The 27,301-nt window shown below is 40.5% G+C and overlaps 2 protein-coding genes across 2 annotated transcripts in view; one reads left to right on the forward strand and one right to left on the reverse strand.

Moving 5' to 3' along the window:
- Window positions 1-9,823, reverse strand: part of CDC45 (cell division cycle 45) — a 39,065-nt gene extending 29,242 nt beyond the window's left edge. Inside the window, exons 1-5 of the mRNA XM_063454459.1 lie at window positions 9,745-9,823; window positions 6,346-6,405; window positions 6,007-6,099; window positions 775-912; window positions 530-676 (exon numbers count right to left, since the gene is read on the reverse strand). Coding sequence (XP_063310529.1) covers window positions 530-676; window positions 775-912; window positions 6,007-6,099; window positions 6,346-6,405; window positions 9,745-9,795 — 489 coding nt within the window. The 5' untranslated portion in view covers window positions 9,796-9,823. The remainder of the gene's footprint in view (window positions 1-529; window positions 677-774; window positions 913-6,006; window positions 6,100-6,345; window positions 6,406-9,744) is intronic.
- Window positions 9,824-9,976: 153 nt separating this feature from the next.
- Window positions 9,977-27,301, forward strand: part of UFD1 (ubiquitin recognition factor in ER associated degradation 1) — a 42,223-nt gene continuing 24,898 nt past the window's right edge. Inside the window, exons 1-10 of the mRNA XM_063454461.1 lie at window positions 9,977-10,081; window positions 10,523-10,655; window positions 10,814-10,846; window positions 17,072-17,193; window positions 18,264-18,394; window positions 18,638-18,710; window positions 20,212-20,280; window positions 24,659-24,724; window positions 25,588-25,635; window positions 26,777-26,865. Of these exons, the coding sequence (XP_063310531.1) occupies window positions 10,079-10,081; window positions 10,523-10,655; window positions 10,814-10,846; window positions 17,072-17,193; window positions 18,264-18,394; window positions 18,638-18,710; window positions 20,212-20,280; window positions 24,659-24,724; window positions 25,588-25,635; window positions 26,777-26,865 (767 nt within the window). The 5' untranslated portion in view covers window positions 9,977-10,078. The remainder of the gene's footprint in view (window positions 10,082-10,522; window positions 10,656-10,813; window positions 10,847-17,071; window positions 17,194-18,263; window positions 18,395-18,637; window positions 18,711-20,211; window positions 20,281-24,658; window positions 24,725-25,587; window positions 25,636-26,776; window positions 26,866-27,301) is intronic.

Here is a 27,301-nt window from a genome sequence, read left to right on the forward strand (position 1 = left end):
CCAAAATTATATGCATACACCAACTCACAGTTGCACTCCTGCATTCAAACGCAAAACACTACACACAAGTACACCTCTGCATTCCAATTGTAATAGTACATACAAATACACCTCTACATGCACACATATACTCTGTACAAAAACAGGCTTATATTCAAATGCACAAACACTGCACACAAATACAACCCTACAAGGATGGGCAAAGTATAGATCCCCAGCTGGCATAGCATTGTGGGAGTATCTTTTCACCACTCTTGTGCTAGAGGGGGAGGCCCAAACAACTTTCTTGTACCAGGGCTTCTCTGCATTAGTTCCGCCACTGGGTTGGAGTGTAAGGCATGATTGCATGCCAGGGAGTGGGAGGGCAGCAGGGTTCAGGGGGCCCAAGCAAATGCTCGCCCAGGGTCCAATCACTATTAAAGACAGCCCTGGTCATCGACGCTCGCAGAATAGCGTGAATCAATACAGTACACATCAGTGTACTTGGCAATTTACAATCACAAATATAGATCCAACTTAAAGTACTAACCTCATCAAAACGTCTTCTTTTTCCAGATGGCTCAGAGCCATCACTGTCATTTCCAGAATCCTCTCCATCCTCATCTTCATCATCACGGAATATGTCATCGTAAGTTGGGATCTCAAGATCATCATCTTGCTTAATCAGCAGCTTTATCTTAAAAAAGAAATATGGTCATGTTATTCACTAATAAATTTTAATGCTAAGAAATTAACCTTTTCTCCCCCCCCCCCTCTCTAAAATATGGACTGTACCTGGCTATCATTGTAGACATTCACCACATCTATTGGTCTGTGAGTATCACAGATATAGAAGATGGTCTCTTCCTGTGGCTGTAACGTTTCGAGAAGATCAACATTTGCACCACAATTTAGAAGAACAAAGAAACGGAACTGTAAAAGTAAAAAAAAAAAAAAAAAAAAAAAAAAAAAATTGATTACACATACTACATTCATAATAAGCTGAAAAGACTCCAGGCCAATCTTAAGAAGCTGGGTCTATCATCAAGACTGCTTGGGGCTTAAAAAAAAAAACAAAACCAAAAAAAAAAAACCAAAAAAAAACATTAAAGGACCAGTATAGGCACCCAGACCACTTCAGCTTAATGAAGTGGTCTGGGTGCCTGGTCCCTCAAGAATTAACCCTTTTTTCTATAAACATAGCAGTTTCAGAGAAACTGCTATGTTTATAAATGGGTTAATCCAGCCTCTAGTGGCTGTCTCATTGACAGCCGCTAGAGGCGCTTGCGTGCAGAGCCGGATTAAGAGCACACTGGGCCTGGTGCTGACAATTATGATGGGCCTAATTACGGAATATTATCGACCAAAAACATTAAAACAATCATACCTTCCAAGCGTCATGTATCTGATGGAGATGGTGCTGGAGGGAAACTCAAAGGATGCAGCTATGAGAAAACACACACTCTATGCTAATCTCTCTCTAATTTATATCTTTCATCTTTCAATTAAATCCATAACCCTTAACAGCAGTGTCCAGTGAAGCAGGCAGTCAATGGGCGGGGTAAAAGGGTGGCCACTGGTGCGAATCACGTGACCAGACCTGCCAAAAGGGGAGAACATGCCCAAAAAGGGGGCATGTCTGTCCAAAGAATTTGAAGGACAGCCTGGCATGAATGCATGTCAGGCTACCCGCCAATCATGCAGGCTGTCCAACTAAGGGCATACTATGCAGGCAGCACCCTGAGCTTAACATAAATGCGTCTAATGATGCGCTCACTCATTGCTTTCTAAGGACTGTCCCCTAGCACTCGCTGGTCCACTTGTCTCCTTACCTTCTTACTAGCAGGCAGAAGTTCCTGGTATATAGTGAGACAGATAAAAGGTGTATGTAGTGAGTGTAGATGAATGGGGACATGCCACAGTGTTAGAGAGACCAACGTCTGCATTACCTAAACTAATTTTATTGTCAGCCAGTCCACACAAGTTTTGTTCCCATACATCGCTCTTAAGCTTCCAAACTTAAAGGGACACTATAGTCACCAGAACAACTACAGCTTATTGTATTTGTTCTGGTTAGTAGAATCATTCCATTCAGGCCTTTTGCAGTAAACACTGTCTTTTCAGAGAAAATAACTCCACTGGCCCCTCCTTAGATGGCTGCTAGAGGTGCTTCCTGGGGCAGTGCTGCCTAGTGTGCAGCACTGCCATTCAGTGTCTCCACCCTCGGCATGCAGACACTGAACTTTCCTCATAGAGATGCATTGATTCAATTTATCTTTATGTGGAGATGCTGATTGGCCAGGGCTATGACTTGTGCTGGCTCTGCCCCTGATCTGCCTAGTTGACAGTCTCAGACAATCCTATGGGGAAGTATTGTAATTTGCTCAGACCACCACTTCTGATGATGTCAGCAGACAGTCAGTTCAGAGGCAGAGCCAGCAGCTGCAGACTTGAATGCAAGTTATATTTTACTATACTTAGGGAGGCAAGAAGGGGGCAGGGTGGTGGTTTTAACATAATAGGGTCAGAAATACATGATTGTGTTCCTGACCCTATAGTGCTACTTTAAGCAAGAGTATGTGAAGAGTAGTTAAGGTCACCTTTCTTGGAACAAAATACCAGCCTTAATCCTTTGTATAATCACAAGGAGTGACATCAGAGAAAATTCAGTAAAATCACCAACAAACTACACACAGTTTGATTCTGCTGTATAGATGGATTGCTCCCAGTGTCTCAGTCTCGCAAGTCACCCAGTGTCTCAGTTTCCCTATGTATCACAGTGTCAGTGTCCCCATGTCGCCCAGTCCCCTAGTCTCCCAGTGTCTCAGTGTGTCCCCATTTCTCCCTGTGTCCCCATGTCACTAGGACACTGAGAGACATGGGGACACTGAGACCTGGGGACACAGAGACCCGGGGACACAGACATTTAGGGAAACTGGGAGAAATGGGGACACAGACACTAGGGACACAGACACTGGGAGACATGGGGACATTGAAACATTTGGGGACACTAAGACACTAGGGACACAGAGACATGGGAACACAGACACTGGGAGACTAGGGGACACTGGCTGGGAGACAGACACTTGGGGACACTGGGAGACATGGGGACAGTTGTGGACATAGACATGGTGACACTAGGCACACAGAGACATGGGACACAGACACTGGGAGACTTGGGGACACCGAGACACTGGATGGGGGACACTGGGAGAAACAGCGTCCCCATGTGTCTCAGTGTCCCCAAGTGTCTCATTGTTCCCAGGTCTCCCAGTGTCTGTGTCCCCATGTGTCTCAGTGTCCCCATATGTTCCCTAGTGTCTCAGTGTCCACATGTGTCCCCTAGTGTCTCAGTGTCCACATGTGTCCCCTAGTGTCTCAGTGTCCACATGTGTCCCCTAGTGTCTCAGTGTCCACATGTGTCCCCTAGTGTCTCAGTGTCCACATGTGTCCCTGCTGCCTTTCCCCCCCCCATCCCTCACATATCTGAGCTGTAGAGCTGCTGTCTGGACTCTGTGCTGTGTTGCTGGACCCCACGGATCAGTGAGTAGTACAGAGAGGCAGGGATATGCATAGACATAAAATACTAGACGCCGCATTGACTGCTACTTCCTATTGGCGCTGATGAGCCGCGGGGCCGCCATCTTGGATCGGTCACAGTGTGATCTGCAGCATAGACATATATAGAATATATATGTCTATGATCTGCAGAGCAAGGTCCTCAAAGTAAACATGGTTAGTCTTAAAATCCACCTGGAGGGTGTATAGATCCAGTAGCATGATGTTTAATCCTGGGATATTAAATAAAATTAACTGACATTTGCTGCTTTAAGACCTCTGTGGTTATTTACGTTATCGACTAAGTTTACTCAATACATTGAAATTATTTGAATTTCCAGATTGAAACCATGCGTTGCATTTGGATTAAGGTTTGCTAAAATTATAAGTTTAGTGAACTAACCCCACAATCTATCATCTTAATATACATGTTTTAAAGTGGGACTGGATCTTTGCCTGATTTGTAATGTATTTACTTTTCACCTATTTTAACTAATATGGATTTTGGAACTGTGCAAAATAAAATGTAGATATTTACAACTCTTTATTATTGTGAGCTCTGTCTTTTGCACTTTGAAGTCCGCATGGAGATAGCATAAAGAGAATAGGAGAAATCACATCACTATTTACTAAAGTGAGATTTGTCACCAAGTCAAAGTAAATTAAAAAAAATTAGGGACAGAAGTCCTAATATATAGACATATAATACCACACCGGGTGACCGTCCCAAAATGGCGCCCGCATTTCATGGCCCCCCGAGGTCAATGCGGTGTCTAGGTATTATATGTCTATGGGGATATGCTGTAACTTCCTATTCCTGCCTCTCTCCACACACAGTGACCCCTACTGGCCGGTGCTGGTATTGCAGAGTAATCTCCACTTATTCTGAGAAAAATACCTGCATTTGTATTGCCAGTATTACTGCAATACCTGCATGGCCAGGCAGTCTCAAATACCGGCTGTGCCAGTAAAATACCATTCAGGTAGCAAACCTAAGAGTAGTGTGTGTGTAAAAAAAAAATAAAAAAAATTTTTTTTTTCTTTCAATGGGCCTATTCCATGGGCCTGGAGCTGCAGCTCCATCAGCCCCTATGTTAATCCGGCCCTGCTTGCGTGCTTCTCACGGTGAAAATCACTTTCCTATGAGACTGGCTGAATGCGCGCGCGGCTCTTGCCGTGCATGCGCATTCAGCCAAAGAGAAGGAGAGGAGGCGGAGAGCTTCCCGCCCGGCGCTGGAGAAAGTTTAAACCCTTCCTCTCCATCCAGCCCGGGAGGGGGACACTGAGGGTGGGGGCACCCTCAGGGCACTATAGTGGTCCTTTAAGGCGAAGGAGGAATACAAATGTATAGGCAACTATATCTATTCCATTAAAAAGAGACACTCCAGATCACTAAAGCACTTTAGCCTGCTGGAATGCGTTGTGTGTGAAGACTGTGTCCTATGTTTTCATTTTGCAAAAAGTGCAGATTTCAATAGAAATTTACATGTTTTTAAATTAACCTGATTACATGTCTCAGCTTTCAAGCAAAAAACAGGTTCTGTTAATTCCTGGTTTGGTTAGCTCAGTGGAGCTAAATGCAAGTGGCAGCCATTGCCCAGAACCCCTGCCTTGCAAAGACTTCTCATTAAGAACGCTATGATTGGTCAGCCACAGAAAGTCTAGGCAGGGTTGGAAGGGGAGGGCTTGCAAAGGCAGAATAAAAAAAAAACACCTGCAGGTTTTGCAAACTTTTTAGATATACCCCCATTGAAAAAAAATGCACAATTAAATGCAAGCAATTTTCATTTGGGGTATATCTACTAAACAGTGATTTTATTTATATTGTTTTGCGGTAATGGAGTGTCCCTTTAACTAGTATATGCTGCCAAGTTGCACTCAAAGTGGTTTTGTCACAGCAATATCTTTATTTTGGCATTTCATAGAGGTTACATCTTTATCAAATACTCATATTGACTGCATTGGAATTTTATTGAAATTCCAACAAATCAAAAGTTATCATCTAGTCATCAAGTAGCACTATTTTGTTTTGAGTAGAAGCCCAAAAATGGCAAAACCTGATAAAGGGCCGACCTTTCGGTCAGGTTTTATCACAGCTGTCTTAGGTAATGGCTGTGGGAAAGAAGCATCTCCGTGCACAATTTAGTCAGTCTACGGAAGATCCCGAGGTATCTTCCATGCCATAATCTTGTGCATGTGCAAGAGTACAGTAGTAAGCACGGCTTACTGGAAGAAGCACTAGGAGGTGAAGAAGAAAGATCATGGCCCCTCATGAGAAAGAGCTTCAAGTAAATATATTTGCCTCCAGCTTTACTCTCTAGCCACCACATAGTAAGGATGTCATCTTCAGGGGTCTTTGCAAAATATGGAAAAACCCTCAAAGATGAAAGAGCAGCGTTAACATTAATTTACTCACTGTATAAAGTCTGTTCTGACAATGTTAAATGTCCCATGGTCCTAAATGCTCACCTGTTCTTTATGCTCAAGGAATGTAGTTTCAAGTTCTTGCCAGCCAGATACAGGTACCAATGTGTACTGCACATGATCACATTGAAACAGAGCCTGTGGGACATTTAAACATAGAGGTTTTCATCAGTAATTAGTCTAATGCACACATATATATATATATATATATATATATATATATATATATATATATATATATATATATATATATATATATATATATATATATATATATATATATATATGTATATATATATAAAAATAAAAAAAGCACAATCACGTAGAATGATACCATTAACAGGAAATACTAGATTAAGACACATAATGTAAACCAAGCATTACCTGAAGAATTTTACAAGCACATAGAGCGTCAACATCTGGGGCAACAATGAGAAGGACACGCTGGAAGAAGAAGAAAAAGGAAAATTACATAACTGATAATTTTTTGCATATGTACTCTTGCATGAACTGTCTCCTTGTTTGAGGCACAATTTGAATATCCACATTGATGTTCTAAAACAATTCACTGTAAATAAAGAAAATATTCTTAACTACTTAGTGTACAAGGTTTTAACACGTGTTTCGTGATTGATGCAGTTTTGCAATTGGTTTGTTCAAATGTAATTAAGTGCACCAACATTTAGTATCAATTTTTAAAAAAGGATAGATATGGCTTTCTTCTGATGTCCTAATAATTTATTATTAGGCATTGTGGAAATATCTCATATGCTTAGGATTAAAGCTAAACATTTTCTGAATTTAATATTTGAGGATTATAATGTGTAATGGTGCTACACAAAAGTATCCTTATGTAGAATTTAAATTAACACTGTAGGCACCCAGACCACTTTAGCACACTGAATTGTTCTCGGTGCCAACTCCCGTCACCATGCAACTGTAATTATTGCTGTTTTTATAAACTGCAATAATTACCTTGCAGGGTGAAGTCCTCCTCTAGTGGCTGTCAATATAAATGTAGTGCTGCACCTGTAGTGGTCATGTGAGTGACTTGGAGTAAAGGTGTTTCAAGGCAGCAATGTAAACACTGCCTTTTCTGGGACAACTGTTTTTTTAAGCTGTCTCCTAGATTCCCAACAAATTTGTCAAGCTCTGGTGTATTCTGATATTAGAAATGGGTTTTACTGTATTTAATACAGTAAATTGTGTTATTTTGCCAACAACTACTGACCGTTTTCAGAAATACACAGTGTAATTCTGAATGAGCCTGGTTCCCAGCCAATTACTCTATTTGCTCGATTATATGACGATCCCCCCAAATTTTGGAGTTATTGAAAAAAAAAAAGCATAAACATGAGGGGGGGGGGGGGGGGGGGGGGGGGAATCAAATCCACTGTTTTTGCCATAAAACATTGTTTAATCATTAAAACACATAACACTATTATCTTATATATTAGAGTATACCATACACACACACCTTGACACTCCGATACACATAGATGTTTCCTATTGAATTGAGATTGTCAAGATTTATCGCCAGTACGGCGTGAGAAAAAAGGTGAGTGAAAATCTTTTCTATGTGATTGGAGGAGGGCAGGTCACCTAACATACACACCAAGACATTATTTTTTCAGACTTTTCTAAAAAAAACAACAAAAAAAACCTTATAATCAAGCAAATACAGTATATCGAAAGAGGTGCCTGAAACCTGGCAATCCCAGCACCGGCCCAGATCTACGGGGGACAGGCTAGGATATAAATTCTGATCAAGTTATTTTAAAATTCTCCCTCATATGCACACGGCACAGCTGGAGAAGACGCAGTGTGTGGACACATACGGAATGTCTCCGTTAGGTGCTGGAGTGCACAGGCATCTCTCCACTGCATCAAGGAGAGCTCTACTTCACTGCAACAAAGTGTTTTTGTTGTTGTTTTAAAGGGACCCTGTAGACAGCAAAACACTTCATCTCATTACCATTAAATTGGGTGATAGTAACAACCCCTGGATGTTGGGCTAAGGTAACATCCCCAGGTCGTACTTGGAAACCAGAGTAATCTGAATGTACCTTTCCTGGTTAAATACTTTGTTATTATTATTAAAGGGACACTGTAGGCACTCAGACCTCTCCAGCTCATTAAAGTGGTCTGAGTGCAATGCCCCGTGTCCTTTAACCCTACAGTGGAAATTATTGCAGCTTCTGAGAAACTGCAATAATTACCACTGAGGGTTAACTCCACCTCTAGTGGCTGCCTACCAGACAGTCACTAGAGGGACTTCCTGGTTTTAACACCTTGTGCCACACGGGAGGGGGCGCACTGCAAGAGCCTATAGTACCAGGAAAACTGACTTGTTTTCCTGGCACTATAGAATCCCTTTTAAGGCAGCGTTTCCCAACTGGTGTTCCGCCAAAATTTCAGGAAACAAAATGGCCGAGGGTGGCGAGAGAGCACTCTCCCCTGCTCAGCTCCCATTGCGCGCAGAGGTGATGCCGGAGCCAGAATATAATGTCACTCCAGCATCGCTAAGAGGCGCACGAGGGAGCCGAGCAGGAAGATTACTGCTCCCTCGCCGCCCGCACGCCAGCCCTACTGGACCCCAGGGACCGCATGCACATCCGCTCAGCAGCCCCACTGGACCGCACGTCCAGCAACTCCACTGGATGACAGGGACTGCATGCCCAGCAGCCCCACTGGATGACAGGGACATTGAGACTCCATGCCAGCAATCCCAAAGGTTGGGAGGCTGGGTGGAGTAAAATGTAAAAAAAAAAAAATTTGGATGTGTGTCTGTTAGGGAGTTTGTATGTATTTGTGTATCTGTCAAAGAGTGTATGCGTGTTTGTCAGTGAGAATATATGTATGCTTGTCAGTGAGCATGTATACCGGTATGTATTTGTATGTGTGAGTGTATCAGAGTGTGTATATCACACTGGATGTATGTGTCAATGTGTGTATATGTCACTGTGTGCATCTGAGTGTGTCACTGAGACATAGATACACACCGTGTGTCAAGGTGTGTGTGTGTGTCAGATTCATACATACACAAACCCAGATACACATACCGGGACATACAAACCTAGATACACACCTTGACAGATAGACACACACTGTGTGTATCTGTGTGTGCCACTGTGTTCGAAGACATACAAAAAAAAACGGGCAAATTATTTATTTTTTACCGGGGAGGGGGGTTCCACGATGTTGATAAACCGTCAAAGGGTTCCACGTGAAAAATTAATTGGGAACCCCTGCTTTAAGGCAAAGCTTTCGTACAGGGAGCACCTAATGCGCATGCACGGCGAGCACCACAAGCACATTAGTCGTGTTCCCCCCCCCCCTCCCGATGATGTCGGAGGAGGCGGAGCGATAAAACGAGACTGAAATCGGGTACGTTAATAAAGGGTTTTTAACCCATTATGTGCCCCGGTGATGGTGAGGGTGGCAGAGGTCACTATAGTGTTAGGAATACAGATTTGTATAGAGTCTGGTATCTCTGTCACAATACTTTCCCCAACTAAACATGGAAATAGTGTTTAGTGGGGTGAATGAACGAAGGGCTGTCCATTCTCTGTAAGGGAGAGCCCCACTATACACAAAGCAGCACTCTCCATGCAGATACAGACATGGTTTTCACATTATTGCTGTTACTGTCCATGATGTACCTCCCGCACGGTGACCCAGCATTGGTAACAGCCCCCCCCCCCCCCGGTTATGTCGCAGTAATAGTGTCACAGCAAACCCCCCCCGCCGGAGCAGACACAGCCGGAGCCGGTCCCAGCTCACCTGGGTGGCGATCACCTCGTAAAACTCTTTCCGCAAGTCGCTGACGAACATCTTGCCCGGCTGACGGTTGTCCTCGAAATTGGCGCTAAAACGTCAGGTCGGCAACTGACCAATCAGCGATCCCACTCCTACCCCTGCACTGCGCGTGAGCCGCTATAGAACGTTGGCTAACCTTTCGGCGCGCTGCTCGCCGGGAGTTGTAGTTTACCTCTTGCGCTTTGCATGTTTCTGCTGCTGCGCTTTGCTGGATTTACGGACGCAGATACTTCCGGAACAGTGACTGTACATATATCGACAGAGAAACAAACAATATCGGCCGGGAACTGCTCGCAAGATGGTAAATACCTCTACAAGTGTAACTACTAACCGCATTGCTCGGGGAGGGGATGATAATTCGAATTATGTTTTTATATTTCGATTTGTGTAAACTATTTGAGGCCATATTAATAGATCTAAGGGGTCAGGGCTAATTGTTAGGTGTGAATTATCCGGAATTTAAAGTCCATTTAAATTGAATTTCACATTTTAGACCAAGATATCCAAACTGGAGAAACCATCTAAATCAGCAATGTTTACAGTTCGGCTCATAATACCTAAAATGTAATATTTACTTTGCTGTCACTTTTAATTCCCAACATTTCGCACCTTAGCGAATAACCGCTCTAGTGACAGACCTGTGATAGGGCCATAGTGCTATGGTATTCATTTTGATATATTTTACACCAGAACCAGTTGGATGGAATTAATCATTTCTCAACATTCTGTTTTTCTCTTTCAGTTTTCCTTTAACATGTTTGACCACCCAATACCGCGGGTTTTCCAGAACCGCTTCTCCACGCAATACCGCTGCTATTCTGTGTCTATGCTGGCCGGCCCTAATGACCGCTCGGATGTTGAGAAAGGAGGAAAGAGTATGATGAGTTTCATTAATCAGAGTTCTAATCAAGTTACATTCTAGTGGTGGAATCTGTGGCACTATATAAGATGCCATAGCCTTCTGAAACTGTCATTTATGCATCCTGTCAGTGTGTGTTCTAATAACTGACTTTTGTTTTTTGTTTTTTTTTAGTCATCATGCCTCCATCTGCTTTGGATCAACTCAGTAAGTTCTGTTTATATCATATTGTAATGTGGTCTGTGAAATACATACTCCTTTTTACAAGGGAACAGCATAAACAAAGTATAGCATTTTTTGCCCCCCTCCCCACCCCCCTTTATAATATGTGTTAGCCGTGGGTGGCACACACTGGTTCAAGACCCTTTATACAAACGTATCCCCTGTCATCCTGTCCAGTAGTTCTCAGATCATAGATCAGGAGTCCTCAAAACCTCAATACAATACTGGTAGATACAAGGTAGAAGGAAAATGTAGATAAAACATCAACACTGATTATGCTTTTTCATTCTTCAAAATGTCGAAGCATCATAGAAGTCATAGCTCAACATCTTGATTTACCTTTTGGGCATTGCATTAATGGACTGTGTTTATCTCTTTCCAACACAATGCACTCGTGCATACAGCACCCATCTTGTACATCTCTCACTGCTTTTTCAGTCTACTAAGTAACTTTTTCTGTTTGTCTGTTCGTCTTGTGCTTTCATAGTACCATTTTAATCCTCCCCACATTACTTAAAGGGATACTATAGGCATCACAACAACTTTAGCTTGATAAAGCAGTTTTGGTGTACAGATCATGCCCCTACAGTATCAGTTCTCCATTTAGAAATGTAATCACTTTGTTTATGCAGATGTAGACACACCTGCCCTGAATGAGTGAGTGTGTCTGTTTAGGCGATGGGCACCCTCCAATCATATGGGAAATGTGTTTTTATTTTTTTTTTTTTTTTATTTTTTTTTTTAAATTCTTTATTTTTCTTGTGCATGTAAAGACATTTAACATTTTGTCTTGCGATGCCACAACAGCATTAGCAAGCCGATTAAGAACAGTAGGTTTAACATGGCATGCGATTTGACAGCACATTTTTATATTAATATCAGGCTAGAGCCGGAACAGTTATGTCAAGATAAGAAATACGATTTAAACTAAAGGTTATGATATTTCAAGCGTAGTTCCACGAGTGGTTAATTTAAGCATTTGCATCCGATTTATAATACAAGCTAAATACCAGCTGAGAAATGGCGTCTATTGTACTGGTTCTCGTCGTGGTTTATAGGCATAACAGCGTTAAACACCACAACAGTGTACATAGGGGTGTACAGGTTAGAGACTGTGGCATGGGTATAATCAAAGCAGGTAAGAACCGCTGGCTGTTTATCTCTATCATTCTAATATACAAGGCAGAGATCTGGTTAACGTTAGGACCTAAAAAGCAGAGCGAGTGCTAAACAAGAACGTATCAGGCAGCCGCTTTTTGCATGCGTATAAGGGGCCCAGTTAGGCTGGCATCAGTGGGTAAGGTGTGGAAGTCCCGTCAGTGACAGTTAGTGCTTAAAGTTTGACCCCTTATGGTACGGCTGTACTCGGCGAGATTGTGTTCAACCTATGCCCGCAGATGGGAATCGAAAGTCCTGTGTGTTGAGGGCTAGGGAGGCTGCAGCACTCTGGTGGTTCCGTTGGGTATCCCTCCCGCCCCAGGCCAGCTTTCTGGTATGCTTCCTCTCACCACGGACATGGGGGGTTTTGGGGTTCCGGCCCTTCCTTGCTAGGGGCAAGCGGGGAGTCTTGGTGGTAAACTGCCGCTGATTGCAGGCGATCCTCCGCCGGTGTGGGTGATGCCTTGGGGCTCTGCCCCTGGTGGCCCTCGGCCTGGGTGATCTCCTGCCAGGAGGTTTGTATGCTGGAGAGGCATGGGTGATCAGAGGGGGTCCACTCACCGCCCGGCTTTCAACCTCCTTGTTGTCCTCTCGGCGTTGGGGAGCTGCAGCAGTTTGGCGTGCGGCCAGCGCGGCCCAGAAGCGGTCAAATATCTCATCCAGTCTCCTCTGCGTTATCTGCTCGGGAGTCAGAGGTGCCGTCTCAGGGCGCTGGGTGTCTGGTTCCCGCTGTTTGTTCCGAGCCGCCATTTTATGTGCATCTGCCGGGCTGTAGATTAGTGGGGTAGGTGGGTGAGAGACTGTTGTGTGGGACACGAGCCAGGGTGGACCGGGATGACCCCCGCCGGTCCATAGGGGGGGGGGGGGGAACAGGGCTGAGAGGCAAACTTGGGAGGGCACAGTGTCGGTCTCTCAGAGCGGGGGATCGGCCGCTCCACCCGTCCGGTGACCTTGCTAGGCCTCACTCCCACCAGCTCCGTCGGATGTGCCGTGCACCCGCAGGCAGTAAACCCGGGATCCTCGGCTGGCCCCAGAAGCAGGTAGATCCCGATTTGTGGCTTTTTTGGCTGGCTGGGTAGCTATAATCAGGCTGAATTACAGGGTTTGAGCTCAGAGCTCTCATGAGGCACGTCCAGCCGCCATGCTGTCCAGGCCCCGCCCCCCCGAAATGTGTTTTTATTCACCCTTTTTCCAACGTCGTGCCAGTCTCGCCGTGGCTGGCCCTTCCTCCATGGCTGAGTTAATCATTCTTGATGATCTCAGCCAATCCAGTACTTCTCATAGGAAAAAATCGGGAGGTTGTTACGCATGCTTAGAAAAACACTGCGTTGTACCAATCAGCAATTCGGCACCTCCATGCAGAGCGTGTGTAGCACTGGAGTAAGAAGCACCTCTAGTGGCCATCTGAGTGAGGTGTTACTAGACCGCAATTTAAACCCCGTAATGCAGTGTTTACATTGAAAAGCCTGCAGGCACAAGCTATAGACACCAGAACCACTACATTAAGCCGTAATGGTTCTACTGACTATACTGTCCTTTTATGAAGTGTATTTTTTGTCACTGAAAATAAAGCTTTGTTAGTTAAAAAAAAAACAAAAACACAATCTGGCTCCTAACTTTTTTTAGCTGGCTGCTAGATTCTAAGTAAATTTGTAAATTAGTCAAGCCCTGTTCTAAAGGGAGGTGTAACTAGGGCTGTATGAACAGAAACAAAAGTCATTTAATGCCTAAATGGTAGTGAGTTGAGGGGCATAATCTATACACAAAAACTGCTTCATTAAACTAAAGTTGTTTTGATGCCTATTGTATCCCTTTAACGTTTGTGACCCTCCTGTATTAGGTATGCATTACTTTTGGTCTCCCTAACGCTTGCTGAGTTTTCTGTTCTAGGTAGATAACCTTTCCATCATCTTCATTAGGTTTATCATTATTTGTCTTAAAAGAGCTTTAAGGGACACTTTAGGCACCTAGACCACTTCAGAAGTGTTCTGGGTGCTGTGTCCATTTTGCACTTAGTGCTGCAATGTAAAACATTGCAGTTCCAGAGAGCTGCAATGTTTATATTGCAGCTCTAAGTCTGCCCTCAGTGGCTGTCTACCAGACAGCCACTAGAAGGCTTCCAGAATCCAAACGGATCTTTGGTCCATTATCTGACGCCGGACATCCTCACGCTCTGCATAAGGACCTCCAGAGTCAGATTTTTTTCCCCCATAGAAAAGCATTGAATAATACTTTCCTATAGGGCAATCCTAATGCGAGCGCGACCATTGCCGTGCATGCACATTAGGTCTCCCCCACCGGCTGATGCCTGACCCTGCGCCGAGGGACATTGGCGCTGGATTAAGGTAAGTGACTGAAGCGGTGTTCACCTCTTCAGCCCCGCGGGAGGGGGTCCGCAAGGGAGGGGGTGCACTGTAGGGACCTAGAGTGCCAGGAAAATGGCTTTGTTTTCCTGGCACTATAGTATCCCTTTAATATTTAAAGTCCTATGTTTCAAGCTAGGCCTTAAAATTTGCTCGGCACTGCAAGCCTAAATAAGACATGGCACACTCACTAAAGGTGATTACTTGCCAGGGCAAAATTTTCACTCACCAATGACTAGTGGCGAATAGAAATTTTAAGCCCTGATCTAATTAATTGTGATTTAGTGAAAGGGGACTTGTCATTCCCTAAATAACCTATGCTCATTAGATTGAGCATACAATTCTATTTATACATTGTTCTAGCAGTTTTCTAGCAAATGTATAGATCAGGAGAGAAAAAAAACTGTTTAAAAATAGGAGATACTTCTACTCTCCCAAGCATAGCAACCACGATGCATGTGCTGCAGTTGCTATAGGAACATCCTGGCCGGTGCTTTTAGCGTTGGCTAGGGAGTATAGGAACGGAGCAACGGAACTCCAACACCGGCATGCTGGCAACAAAGCTGATGTCACTGAGGAAGTTTTCCCTGCTTGTGTATGCATTCCCAAGCAGTGCAAATCACGGACGATAGCAGGCGGAAAGGAAAGGAGTACAGCCCAGGGGTGGGTGTTGCACAAAGAGTAACACTCACAACGCGGCAATGAAATGGAGGAAAGGTTAATAAATCTCTATATTTTACATTGAATACATCATGTATATGAGAGTATTTAACCCCTTAAGGACCAAACTTCTGGAATAAAAGGGAATCATGACATGTCACACATGTCATGTGTCCTTAAGGGGTTAAAGGAACACTATAGTCACCTAAATTACGTTAGCTAAATAAAGCAGTTTTCGTGTAAAGATCATTCCCCTGCAATTTCACTGCTCAATTCACTGTCATTTAGGAGTTAAATCACTTTGTTTCTGTTTATGTAGCCCTAGCCACACCTCCCCTGGCTATGATTGACAGAGCCTGCATGAAAATAAAAACTGGTTTCACTTTCAAACAGATGTAATTTACCTTAAATAATTGTATCCCAATCTCTAAATTGAACTTTAATCACATACAGGAGGCTCTTGCAGGGTCTAGCAAGCTATTAACATAGCAGGGGATAAGAACATCTTAATTAAACAGAACTTGCAATAAAGAAAGCCTAAATAGGGCTCTCTTTACAGGAAGTGTTTATGGAAGGCTGTGCAAGTCACATGCAGGGAGGTGTGACTAGGGTTCATAAACAAAGTGATTTAACTCCTAAATGGCAGAGGATTGAGCAGTGAGGCTGCAGGGGCATGTTCTATGCACCAAAACTGCTTCATTAAGCTAAAGTTGTTCAGGTGACTATAGTGTCCCTTTAAGGTAACTTAAAATTTTCACAACCGGTTCACTGGAAGATAGTGTGGACACTGGTTCCTCGCCCCCTCTCTCCACCCTACACAATTAACAATGCGCAAAATATTATGTGATACAATAACTAATAGTGATATAGAACCCAGCTACAAACATTTTAACCTGCCTCCTAAGTACCAGTAAATTCTGCCAAGCCCTGAGCCAGCCCCTCTTTTGCCAATCCACCCATTTTCTACTTATAATAATATTCTACTTTCCTTATAATGTTGCACCAATGACTGCTGTTACATGTTAGTCGTGTGCATCACACACTTGACCACAAGCATAGCTGTGCAAGAAATCTGAGGCAGAGGTTTTTTTATTTTTATTTTTTAATGGGTTTGCCTTGCAGGCAAGTGAAGGGGGACAATTCTGAAACTAATAAGTTGGGATGGAGAAGACAATATTTACTATAGTGGGAAAGCTAGTGGTGGTATAGGCTGATGAGAAGTAACCATGGAATTGTAGAATGCTAGTTTTTTGTTAGCTGGGTATGGTTTTTGTTACTTCGTGCAAAACATGTTTGTTTATGGTAACTAATATCTTTAGAGGAACACTTGGGCACTAGCTGAGCTAAGCAGGGCTGCTCTCATTAGCTGGGAGAATCTGCTGATGCTGTCAGCCAGTGATAATGGTCTTGCTTAGCTTAGTGGAGCTAACAGGATTCTCATGGACGCACATGCCCAGGGGGACCATGATACGTTTTCAAAAATGGTTTAATGGAATACAAACCTATATTCCTAACACTATTATTTATTTATTATTGGTATTCATAAAGTGCCAACAGATTCCGCAGCGCTGTACAAATAGTGGAAAACATACAATATACACAGACAAATACAAAAGGTAGAGAGAGCCCTGCCCGTAAGCTGAGATCTAGCCATTTAAGCTCTTTTATACAAAGTGCATAGCTAGATAGCCCATGAGCTTACAGCTAAATACCTATAGTGTTCTCTTCTTGATTATATTAGATCGTTAAATCTAAATAAAGTGTGTAACTTACCATTTACCCAGCGCCAAAATAGAATCTCTATCTGTCTCCAATGATGTCACTTCAACGCTTCTAAACGTCCTGTCCAGTGCTCCTCTTAGAGGCCTGGCTACTAGCATACAAATGTGTGTTGTTGTTTGTTTTTGACTCCTGAATATATTTCAGAACAATGTTGTGTATTTTCTGTTCTGACAGAATAAAGATTTATAAATCATTTTAATTATGTATCTATTTTTCATTTATAAATTATTATTTTTTCTCCCTGTAGGCCGATTGAACATCACATACCCAATGCTTTTCAAACTCACCAATAAAAATTCAGATCGTATGACGCACTGCGGAGTTCTTGAGTTTGTTGCAGATGAAGGGATATGCTACCTGCCACACTGGGTAAGTGGGATATACAGACCAGTTTATAGCATAACACCTGCAAACACCTGTGTGTCCAAAAGGCTCTTATTAGCCACTTCACTATTTATAAAACTAAAGAAAAATTTAATTGTTGCCTCTCTCAGAGTAACGAGGGTCACAATGTTTTTTGTGCTTCAAGCAAACTGTGACTATTAACAGTTAAGGACTCCATATCAGTACGACAATCTAGGACAGGAGTCTCAAAGTATTTTTGGCCACCTATATGTGTTGAGGTGTGTCTCTCTGTGTATAGAATTGTGGCCTTTTGGTGGTACAGATTTGTGGACACCACTAGAGAAGGCAGTGTAACCAGTGGCCCCAAGGACTTTGACACTTCTAGCCTTGAACTTATGTACTGATTATATAAAGTCAAAAAAGACCATCAAGCTTTTTTCTTTTTTTTTTTAGTATATATATATATATATATATTAGTTTTTATTTAACTTCTGAGTCACACAGGAGCCTGGTAAAGCCTCAACTGTTTCCTTAATAACTGCTGTGTAGCCAAAACATTTTCGTGTGTGACATTGTAAAACAAAATCGCAATCAGGGCTCAAAATTCCAAGATCCAAGGGTCTTTTCCAGGGGACTAAAATGGTAGCCCGGTCTACTTGTCTGTCATGACAATCTATGTGTCCTGACTCACAAAATTATTTCAGATTGGGAAACCTGCCTAGCTTTGTTCAGGTGATTCACCAGTTTCATAATTTTTACAAATTAAATCCAAATGCAAAAACTATAGCGCCGCTATAGTCACAATATTTTGCACAGTTTGAAAATTTGGAGTTTAGTGAATAACCCTGAGTGTCTCTCTCTCCTTCCCCCACATTGTCTGTTTGATGATTGTGTATGTGCACGGTGCCAGAATCATTTCAATTTTATTACGTGGATATAGTGCCTAGAGTATACCTGTAATATGAACATATAAACTGGTATCATAACAATTCTAGTGTTTGAATTCAGTTTTATCCACTTCCTTTATGCTGCCTATTTTGGAGTATTTTTTAATATTGACAATTGAAATGATAAAATAACATTGATCCTTACAGATGATGCAAAACTTACTGCTGGAAGAAGGTGGACTTGTACAAGTAGAAAGTGTCAACTTGCAAGTGGCCACATACTCCAAATTCCAGCCACAGAGTCCTGACTTCCTGGACATCACCAATCCGAAAGCAGTGTATCCTTTCAATATCTGTTCTTGGGTATTAGATAGTAGATATAATTTGTATAATATACCACAGTAAAACTGTAAATTATACAAATAATATTTTCCATATCTTTAAATTGGTCATTGAATATCATATTGCTTGAGAGTGCATTTCCAGTACTTGAGTTTGAAGATAATGTTATGTACTTTATCTCCGAGCCAAACCGTATTGTCCTATGAAACATGTTTATTTTCCTTAATGTCTTGGTAAAGATTAGAGAATGCATTGAGGAACTTTGCCTGTCTCACAACCGGGGATGTCATTGCTATTAACTATAATGAAAAGGTAAACAGGATTAATTGTGTCGCTGGTGTGTTCACTACACTATGAACAAAATTTACACTAACTAGCCAGTTTGAACTAAATCTCCAAATAAGAATTCGTGACCTTTTCCATCTCTGCTATTTTGGCTTACATTTTGCAGTTAGTCCACTAACCACATATTGAAAGTGAAGTACGTGTCAGACATAACAGTATAACAAATATCATAACGTGCACAATGAAAGCAAAATCAAATGATTATGAGGTTTTGTAATACACAATATCATTCTGTGACACTATGTCCTGCAGAGGAAAGCAATAAGGTACTATAAATGATGTGCAGGACCATATAGCTTATAATTTTATTCTTAAATGGAAATGCTAATCTATGGCTAGCAAGTCGGGTGTAAAGATCAGACACCAACATCTACCTTGCCGGAAGACCGTAAATGTAACTTAGAGTGGGGAATGGTGGAAGGAAGGGGTAAGAAACCCATATCAATAACAGGTACCGGGACTCGGGAGTATCCCTATGAATGTAAAAAGTAAGGTGATTAAAAAGTGAAACATTAGCAAGCGCTGTGGATGAGAAGGAAGGTTGTTGTGCAGCTGGATCTAAATTGTGAATTTTGGCTGGGTCTCTTTTAGTCTTGCGTCCCTTTTAGTCTGTTGCAAGATGCACAATGCATGTTATGGGTCACTATGATCTGAACACAGGCTGAGTTGATTTAGAATAAAATCAATCTCACAGATTTGGCACAAACATCAAACTACTATTCTCAAACCAATATGGAGACTTGTTATGAGCAACAGACTTAAAAGGTATTTCTGTCTTGGACCATTGTGAAAACGAATAATAACATCACTTAGCAATACAATTTTAGCCATCAGAAGACATGGATTTTGTCTGCTTGGCAGAAAATAATTGAGAAAGTAGCCTCCTAAAAAGATGAGGTAATTCAACCACCTCTATAGCATCAGGCAGGCTCAAACCTTAAAATTCTTCCATCTTCATCTATCTTCGGTAGTAGTGGTCAGTTCTGCATTGTGTAAACTTGATAAAGAGATCCCCTGTATCTCTTCCAGGAATTATCAGCCACAATAGTGCAACGTAAAATCTCCAGGAGGCTCTTTAAAGTCCCCATGGTCATAGAAGGTGTTTTAGCAGCCATATGAAGTAGACAGGTATGCCTTGTCTCTAGTGGCAGTACAGTCTCCTCATCATCGACAGAGACTTTTATAGAAAACCGCGAGAGCTGCTCAAACCGCAACGCCATGAAAAAATTCAGAGATCTTTGCAGTCTTCTGAGAAGATCGCCAGTATCAGCGATACGAAACCGTTCATCGGCTTTAAACTTTTTGCTCTGACCCCCCTCCCCCCCATAGCAGCAGAATAGTGTCCCCATGAAAAATGGCAGACGGCATTAAAGTGGTATTTTGTTACAGTCTAAGAAGTGCTTTTGATAATGAAGTAGGTAGAGCTGTAATTCAGTCTGCTTTGTAATGCTCTTCTATCTACTTACAGATTTATGAGTTGCGAGTCATGGAGACCAAACCTGACAAAGCGGTGTCTATTATTGAGTGCGACATGAACGTGAGTGCTAATAGATCAATAAAATATCCTTTTCAGTATAAAACAAAAACAAAAAACGAAGAAAAAGTGTTTTAATCACAGCTTATCTTTTATTACGAGTGAAAATTAACATTTATTAGTATGTGTATATACTATGTGAATAAATGATGACAAATAAGTTATTTAATATATATATATTGGACTAACATAATATTTAAAAGACATGCTTTTCAGAATGTTCCTCTCTCTTCCTGTTATAATACTGTATATATATATATATATATATATATATATATATGTGTGTGTGTGTGTGTAATATATGTAAATGAAACCAAGATGGCTAGGGCTGCACTCCCCTGAACATGCATACATTATAGGGTACTGCTGGGGCCAATATATACAACAAACAAAATACACCTTCCAGCACACTCGTTTATTCACTAAACAATGGTGAGGTGTTTTTTTTAACCCCTTGAGGACGCTAGACGGTTCAGGACCGTCATCGGCATTTTTCCCTTGCCGACCGACGACGGTCCTGAACCGTCCTAAATTTAAAATGTACTTACCCGATCGCCGTCGTTCTCCCGGCGGCGATCGGCGGTGCTCCCGGTGTGGGGAGACTGCCTGCAGCCCAGACTATCTCCCCATGGCGGTTTAGGACCCCTGGGGCCATGTGATCACTCAACAGGGCGACCACATGGTCACAATAGGTGTCCTAGTCTCTGCCTGCAGGGGGACTGTCTGTGCTGACAGGCAGTCTCCCTGCAACTGTAAAATCAAAGAAAAATTTAAAGTGAAAGTTAATAAAAAAAATATATTATTATATATGTGTATATATATATGATATATAGACATATATTATACCTATATAATATATGTCTATATATCATATATATAATGTCATGCTAAGTGTATTTTTATATTAATATGTACATATATTAATATAAAAATAGACTTATAATTAATTTACACACGTGTGTGTGTGTGTGTGTGTATATATATAATATATATAATAACTATATATATTGTATATATATATTATTATAAAATACGAAAAATAAATAATTTAAATAAAATTAAAAATAATAATAAAAATGAAAAATAAATTATATATCTATACGAAATTTTATTCTAACTGTATTTTGATATTAATATATATATATTTATATCAAAATACACTTAGAATGAAATTGTATATATATATCTATGTATATATAAATAAATAAAAAGAATGCGAACTATTCATATGTCCATATATAAAATTACATAAATAATTATATAAATATACACGTAGACTTCAAATATATTAATATGCATATATATTTAAATTCTACGTGCGTATTTATGTAATATATTTACATAATTAAGTTATTTTATTGATTGCAATTTAAGGGACCTGCCTGCCAACCCAGGCCGACAGTCCAGAGAATTTAATTTGCTATCACTGTATTTTACCCTGTAACGTTCTACGACACCCTAAAACCTGTACATGGGGGGTACTGTTTTACTCGGGAGACTTCGCTGAACACAAATATTAGTGATTCAAAACAGTAAAACATATCACAGCGATGATATTGTCAGTGAAAGTTACTTTTTTTGCATTTTTCACACACAAACAGCACTTTTACTGATGATATAATTGTTGTGATACATTTTCCAGTTTTGAAACACTAATATTTGTGTTCAGCAAAGTCTCCTGAGTAGAACAGGACCCCCCATGTACAGGTTTTATAGCGTTTTTGAAAGTTACAGGGTCAAATATATGGGTCAAATATTTTTACATTGAAAATGGCCAGGTTAGTTACGTTGCCTTTGAGAGCGTATGGTAGCCCAAGAATGAGAATTACCCCCATGATGGCATACCATTTGCAAAAGAAGACACCCCATTTGCAATACCTTGGGTTATGTCCAGTCTTTTTTAGTAACCACTTAGTCACAAACACTGGCCAAAATTAGCGTTCAATTTAGTTTTTTACTTTTTTCACACACAAACAAATATGAACGCTAACTTTGGCCAGTGTTTGTGACTAAGTGGCTACTAAAAAAGTCTGGACATACCCCATATTGAATACCCTGGGTTGTCTACTTTTAAAAAAATATGTGCATGTGGGGTGTTATTTAGCAATTTATGCCAGATAATAGTGTTACAATGTCACTATTGATACATTTTAAAAATGTATGTTTTGAAACCGCAATATCCTACTTGTACTTATAGCCCTATAACATGCAAAAAAATAGCAAAAAGCATGTAAACACTGGGTATTTTTGAACTCAGGACAACATTTTGAATCTATTTAGCAGTTTTTTCCATTCGCTTTTGTAGATGAGTAAATGATTTTTCACATAAAATTCAAAAAACTTGTATTTTTTTCAATTTTTCATCATATTTTTTCATTTTTTTTTTTAATTAAATTACATGAGATTATATAAATAATTGTATGTAAGAAAGCCCCTTTTGTCCTGAAAAAAACAATATATAATTTGTATGGGAACAGTAAATGAGAGAGCGGAAAATTACAGCTAAACACAAACACCACAAAAGTGTCAAAAAGATGCCTGGTCGCAAATGTACAACATCGCAAAAAAAGTCCGGTCCTTAAGGGGTTAAAGAAAACTGTTACAATCTGTGAGATTTGAAAACATTATTTAGTGAATAAGCGAGTGTGCTGGATTGTGTATTTTGTATGATTATTTATATATAAAATATATATGTTTGTGTTGTCTGTCTTATTTATCTAAATTTCAAGTACTATGCTCCTATCCATGCTTTCAAACATACTTGCAACTCTAAGCCTGGAGAATTTTTGGCAAAAAAAAAAAAAGTTAAGCTCTCCAAAATTAGAAATCTTGTTAAACTGTAACACAGGATAATCCTCAAACCATATATATATATATATATATATATATATATATATATATATATATATATATATATATATATATATATATATATATATATATATATATATATAATCAATGCTCAACAGGTTGGTGGAGTTAACCACACAATGCTCACATAAATTCAAACCCCTTATGCTTGAAACTGAACCCAAATAGAAAAAGTATGAAAATCCCAGAGCCAAAAATTACACACAGTTACTGCTTTTCAGAATAAACCTGAATCACAATAATCATTACGGTAAAAGATTTACAAAGACTAGTTTAAACTAACAAGCATTAACATTCCATAGTTCATAAATCTGAATGTCCCAAAATCTTGATATTGAAGGTGTGAAACATAATGCTTTCTGCAAGCTACTACTTAATTTGGAAATACGGCTAAAAGCACTTACGCATACTAAAGGGAGAATTCAAAGTGAATTTCAAATTTAAGGTCAAAATAACCGAACTGGAAAAACAAAATATTCTCGCGTCCTCTTTGGCTTGTCTTTGGTGTTCGGACAGGCACTGGCTTACTGAGTTTTGAAAACTGGAAATCTTCTAGGCGTGCATTCCAGCCTAGCCACTCATCAGCACAGTTGCATGTGGATATAGAGAAACAAAATAGCCTAACACATCTTGTAGATCCCAGTCTGCTTCATCAGAGGCATTCTGTCCTGGTTCGCTACTATTGTAACCCCTTAAGGACCAAACTTCTGGAATAAAAGGGAATCATGAAATGTCTTGTGTCCCTAAGGGGTTAAATACCCTTCAGTTGTTCCTCACATATTCCTGAGATCCCTCAAGCCATTTAGCTATAGCATGATAACTTATACAAAAACAAGAAGCCTCTCCTTTGCTTTGTGATGGTGAGAAGGGTAACCTCTGCTGTCTGACAGCTGTGAGGCTCCAACCCAAACATTTTATAAAATTGAATGTGCTCTATGGGTCTCATGAGTGTGAAAATGTAAAGGATTATTCCAGATACTGTTATTGTAAAAGCTGACTATAACTTCAACAGGGCACAGAATTTCAAGTACTATGCTAATAGATAGGCCCATAAATTACTCAACATTGTGAGTATGGAAGTACATGGCGCACTCACCAGGGGTGGAAAATGTACTCTTCTTCAGGGCTGAATTTTCACTTTCCATTAGATAATGCGTAAGCGAAAACCTTGAGCAGTGTCTTCTATGTAAAATTTTAAAAACTGTTCAGGCAATTTTTGATTGCATGGATGAACTCTGGAATTAACCCAGAATTCTATGTTTGTCTGTTGGTAGTTCTGGTAGTCTGTCTATTTACTTAAGCCGTAAGATTCTGGTGTTCTAGAAACCCTATGCACATTTAAATTAGATTTCAAAAATAGAACTATTCTGGTTTCAGAAATAAATTGTGCTGAGAAAATGATACATTTTCTATTTGGTTTTACTTTCACAGGTTAAAGTGTGCCCAAATTTCAGTATACAATCTTAATTTTTTTTTTTTTTTTTTTGGCTTTCTCGTTTGTGTTCTGTAGGTGGATTTTGATGCCCCATTGGGTTATAAGGAGCCAGAAAGAAGCACGCAGCAGGAAGAACCAACTGTAAGCACAATCAGGAACTATGGATTAATTTAGTATTGGCAGCTGTTATAGAAATGTGTACAGACCTTTTTTTCTTTTAAATGTGTTGTTGCAGCCCTTTGGAGGGGGACCTTTTCTGTGTAATATGCCCTACTGGGCACTATGGATTAGGTCCTTCCCCTTCGTTTACATTAAAACCTCACAGAGAATCTTGTGATTGGACCATTTTGCTGGCCTCAAGAGTATGTGTGCAATCTAAAGGCTAAAGAAGAGATGTAAAATATGCACAGACGTACAGAGTTCTGAGCTGCCTAGGTCACATGTGTTGGAGATTCAACTAGCCCATGCACACAATAAAAAAAAAATCTGTACATGCAGTGTTTCAAGCAGAAACACAGCGCATACAAACTTCTATCACCTTGACCACTTCAAACCACTGAAGTGATCATGGTGGATGGAGTAACCCTTTAACCCCTTAAGGACCAAACTTCTGGAATAAAAGGGAATCATGACATGTCACACATGTCATGTGTCCTTAAGGGGTTAAACAAAGATCATTAATAAAATGTAAACAATCTTATTAAATATTTACTGCATGGTACTACATAAAATAACAAGATATCTATATAGTCAAACTTTGGTTACCTTAATTTCTGTAGTCCGTGCTTTAAAATCCCGTAGAGCCTAATACGCAATACGTGGGTTAAAATGCAAATAATGAGGTCTCTGCTAAACATATCACCCCCATATACTTTATTTCAACTAGACATGGAACCTATGTACTAAAGAAAAAAGAAACCGTTAACTGATTTAACTAAAGACAAGCATGTTGTAGGAAACTAAAATTGTAAATCTCATTAAAGCCATCTCTCTCTCTTCCTCAGGACATTGAACCAGATCACAGTGACTATGTAGCAGATGTGGGGTTTAGGGTGAGTTCAAGTCGTGCATTATTTTATTTATGATTTTTTAGTTTTTTTAAACCGTAGTTTTCCCTGGAAATACTCTTATGCTGGGCTTGGCGGTGATGCTGTGAAGAACATAATTAGAGCTAGATTTTATTATGATAGATAACTTTTATATTATCTATTAGAATGTTTAAGTTTTTTTGTTTGATTATTTTTTGTATGTTTTTTTCCATATTCTTTCCGCATTATACTTCCAAAATTACCTCAGATTTAGTTTCCTAGTGTCTGCCTTGTTCTGTTTGTATCTTTAGAAGCTAAATAAGCTTAATTTGAATGTGATCTCCATCATATGTGTGGATGACATGACTGTCCATAGTTAAGGTTTAATCTTTATTTTTGTGCATGTATGTATTGAATATATTTCCCTCTAGATTAGTGGCAGTGCAACAAGAGGGATATCGCCATTTCCTTCTGGTAAAAAGGGCAGGCAGCACTCTATTTAAATAAAATTAAAAAAGTTAAACCCCTCCTAATCTTCCTCCTCTAGTACTATATACACCCCCAATGCACATTTACCCCAGTTGTCTGACTGCCTTTAGAGGATAGGTAGGCTTCAAGTTTTTGTTTTCGGGCTGCGGCCGTGGGGGGGCTCTGCTTGTTCCAAAGACCAGCTCTGCTCGTGGACCTGGCTCTTCCCTCCTTGAGCATTGGAGCGTACACCGGCTGCCTGCGTTCAATGCTTAATTAACATCTGCCTAGTCTGTGCCGGAAGTGGTGTGGGCATGGAAGTACCTTCAGGACGAACGCACATACTGCTTGTGATGCTTTTCATCTAGAGATGGAGGCCCTCTATGCCCATGGCATGAAGACTATTTAAGCCCCAGACACAAATACCTCTGGCACATAACTTCTGAAGATTCAGACACTTCATCTGATGAGGATTTCATCTTCCCTAATGAATACTTGCATAAACTTATCAATGAAGTTTCTCTTTTTATGTAAGAGAAGGTAGGACAAAAGAAACTCAAGAATAGTAAGCTTAAATACACTACTCCTCGAAGTTTTTATTGCTTTACTTTGGTTTGTATATTTGTTTAAAAGTGTTTGGCTTTATAAAATAAAAAAAATGTAAAGTGATACATGTCTTTGTTTGCCACTTTTGCAGGCCTTCACTGGTTCTGGGAATAGACTGGATGGAAAGAAGAAAGGAATTGATCCTAGTCCTTCTCCACTAAAACCAGGAGACATACGAAGGTCAGTTTTAAAACTGTATTATATATCTATGACAGTTTGTCTGAAATCCTTATAGGACTTTTGTTTTAAAATTGCCCATTTCCTCTAAAACATATTATTGCTTACTTTAAACACAATTCGTTTAGATATTGTATCAATAACAAAAGAAACAGGCATACAGAAAAGAGGTTGAATTTGGGTACAACAAATATCAATGCACAATATATCAAATGACATACAAGCATTACTTAAAGGACCACTCTAGTGCCAGGAAAGCATACTCGTTTTCCTGGCACTAGAGTGCCCTGAGGGTGCCCCCACCCTCAGGGACCCCCTCCCGCCCGGATCTGGAAAGGGGAAAGGGGTTAAATCTTACCTTTTTCCAGCGCTGGGCGGAGAGCTCTCCTCCTGCTCTCCTCCTCCGATCCGCCTCTTCTCCTCCCTGTCGGCTGAATGC

The sequence above is a fragment of the Pelobates fuscus genome, chromosome 5 (genome assembly GCF_036172605.1).
Source record: "Pelobates fuscus isolate aPelFus1 chromosome 5, aPelFus1.pri, whole genome shotgun sequence".
Taxonomy (NCBI): Eukaryota; Metazoa; Chordata; class Amphibia; order Anura; family Pelobatidae; genus Pelobates; species Pelobates fuscus.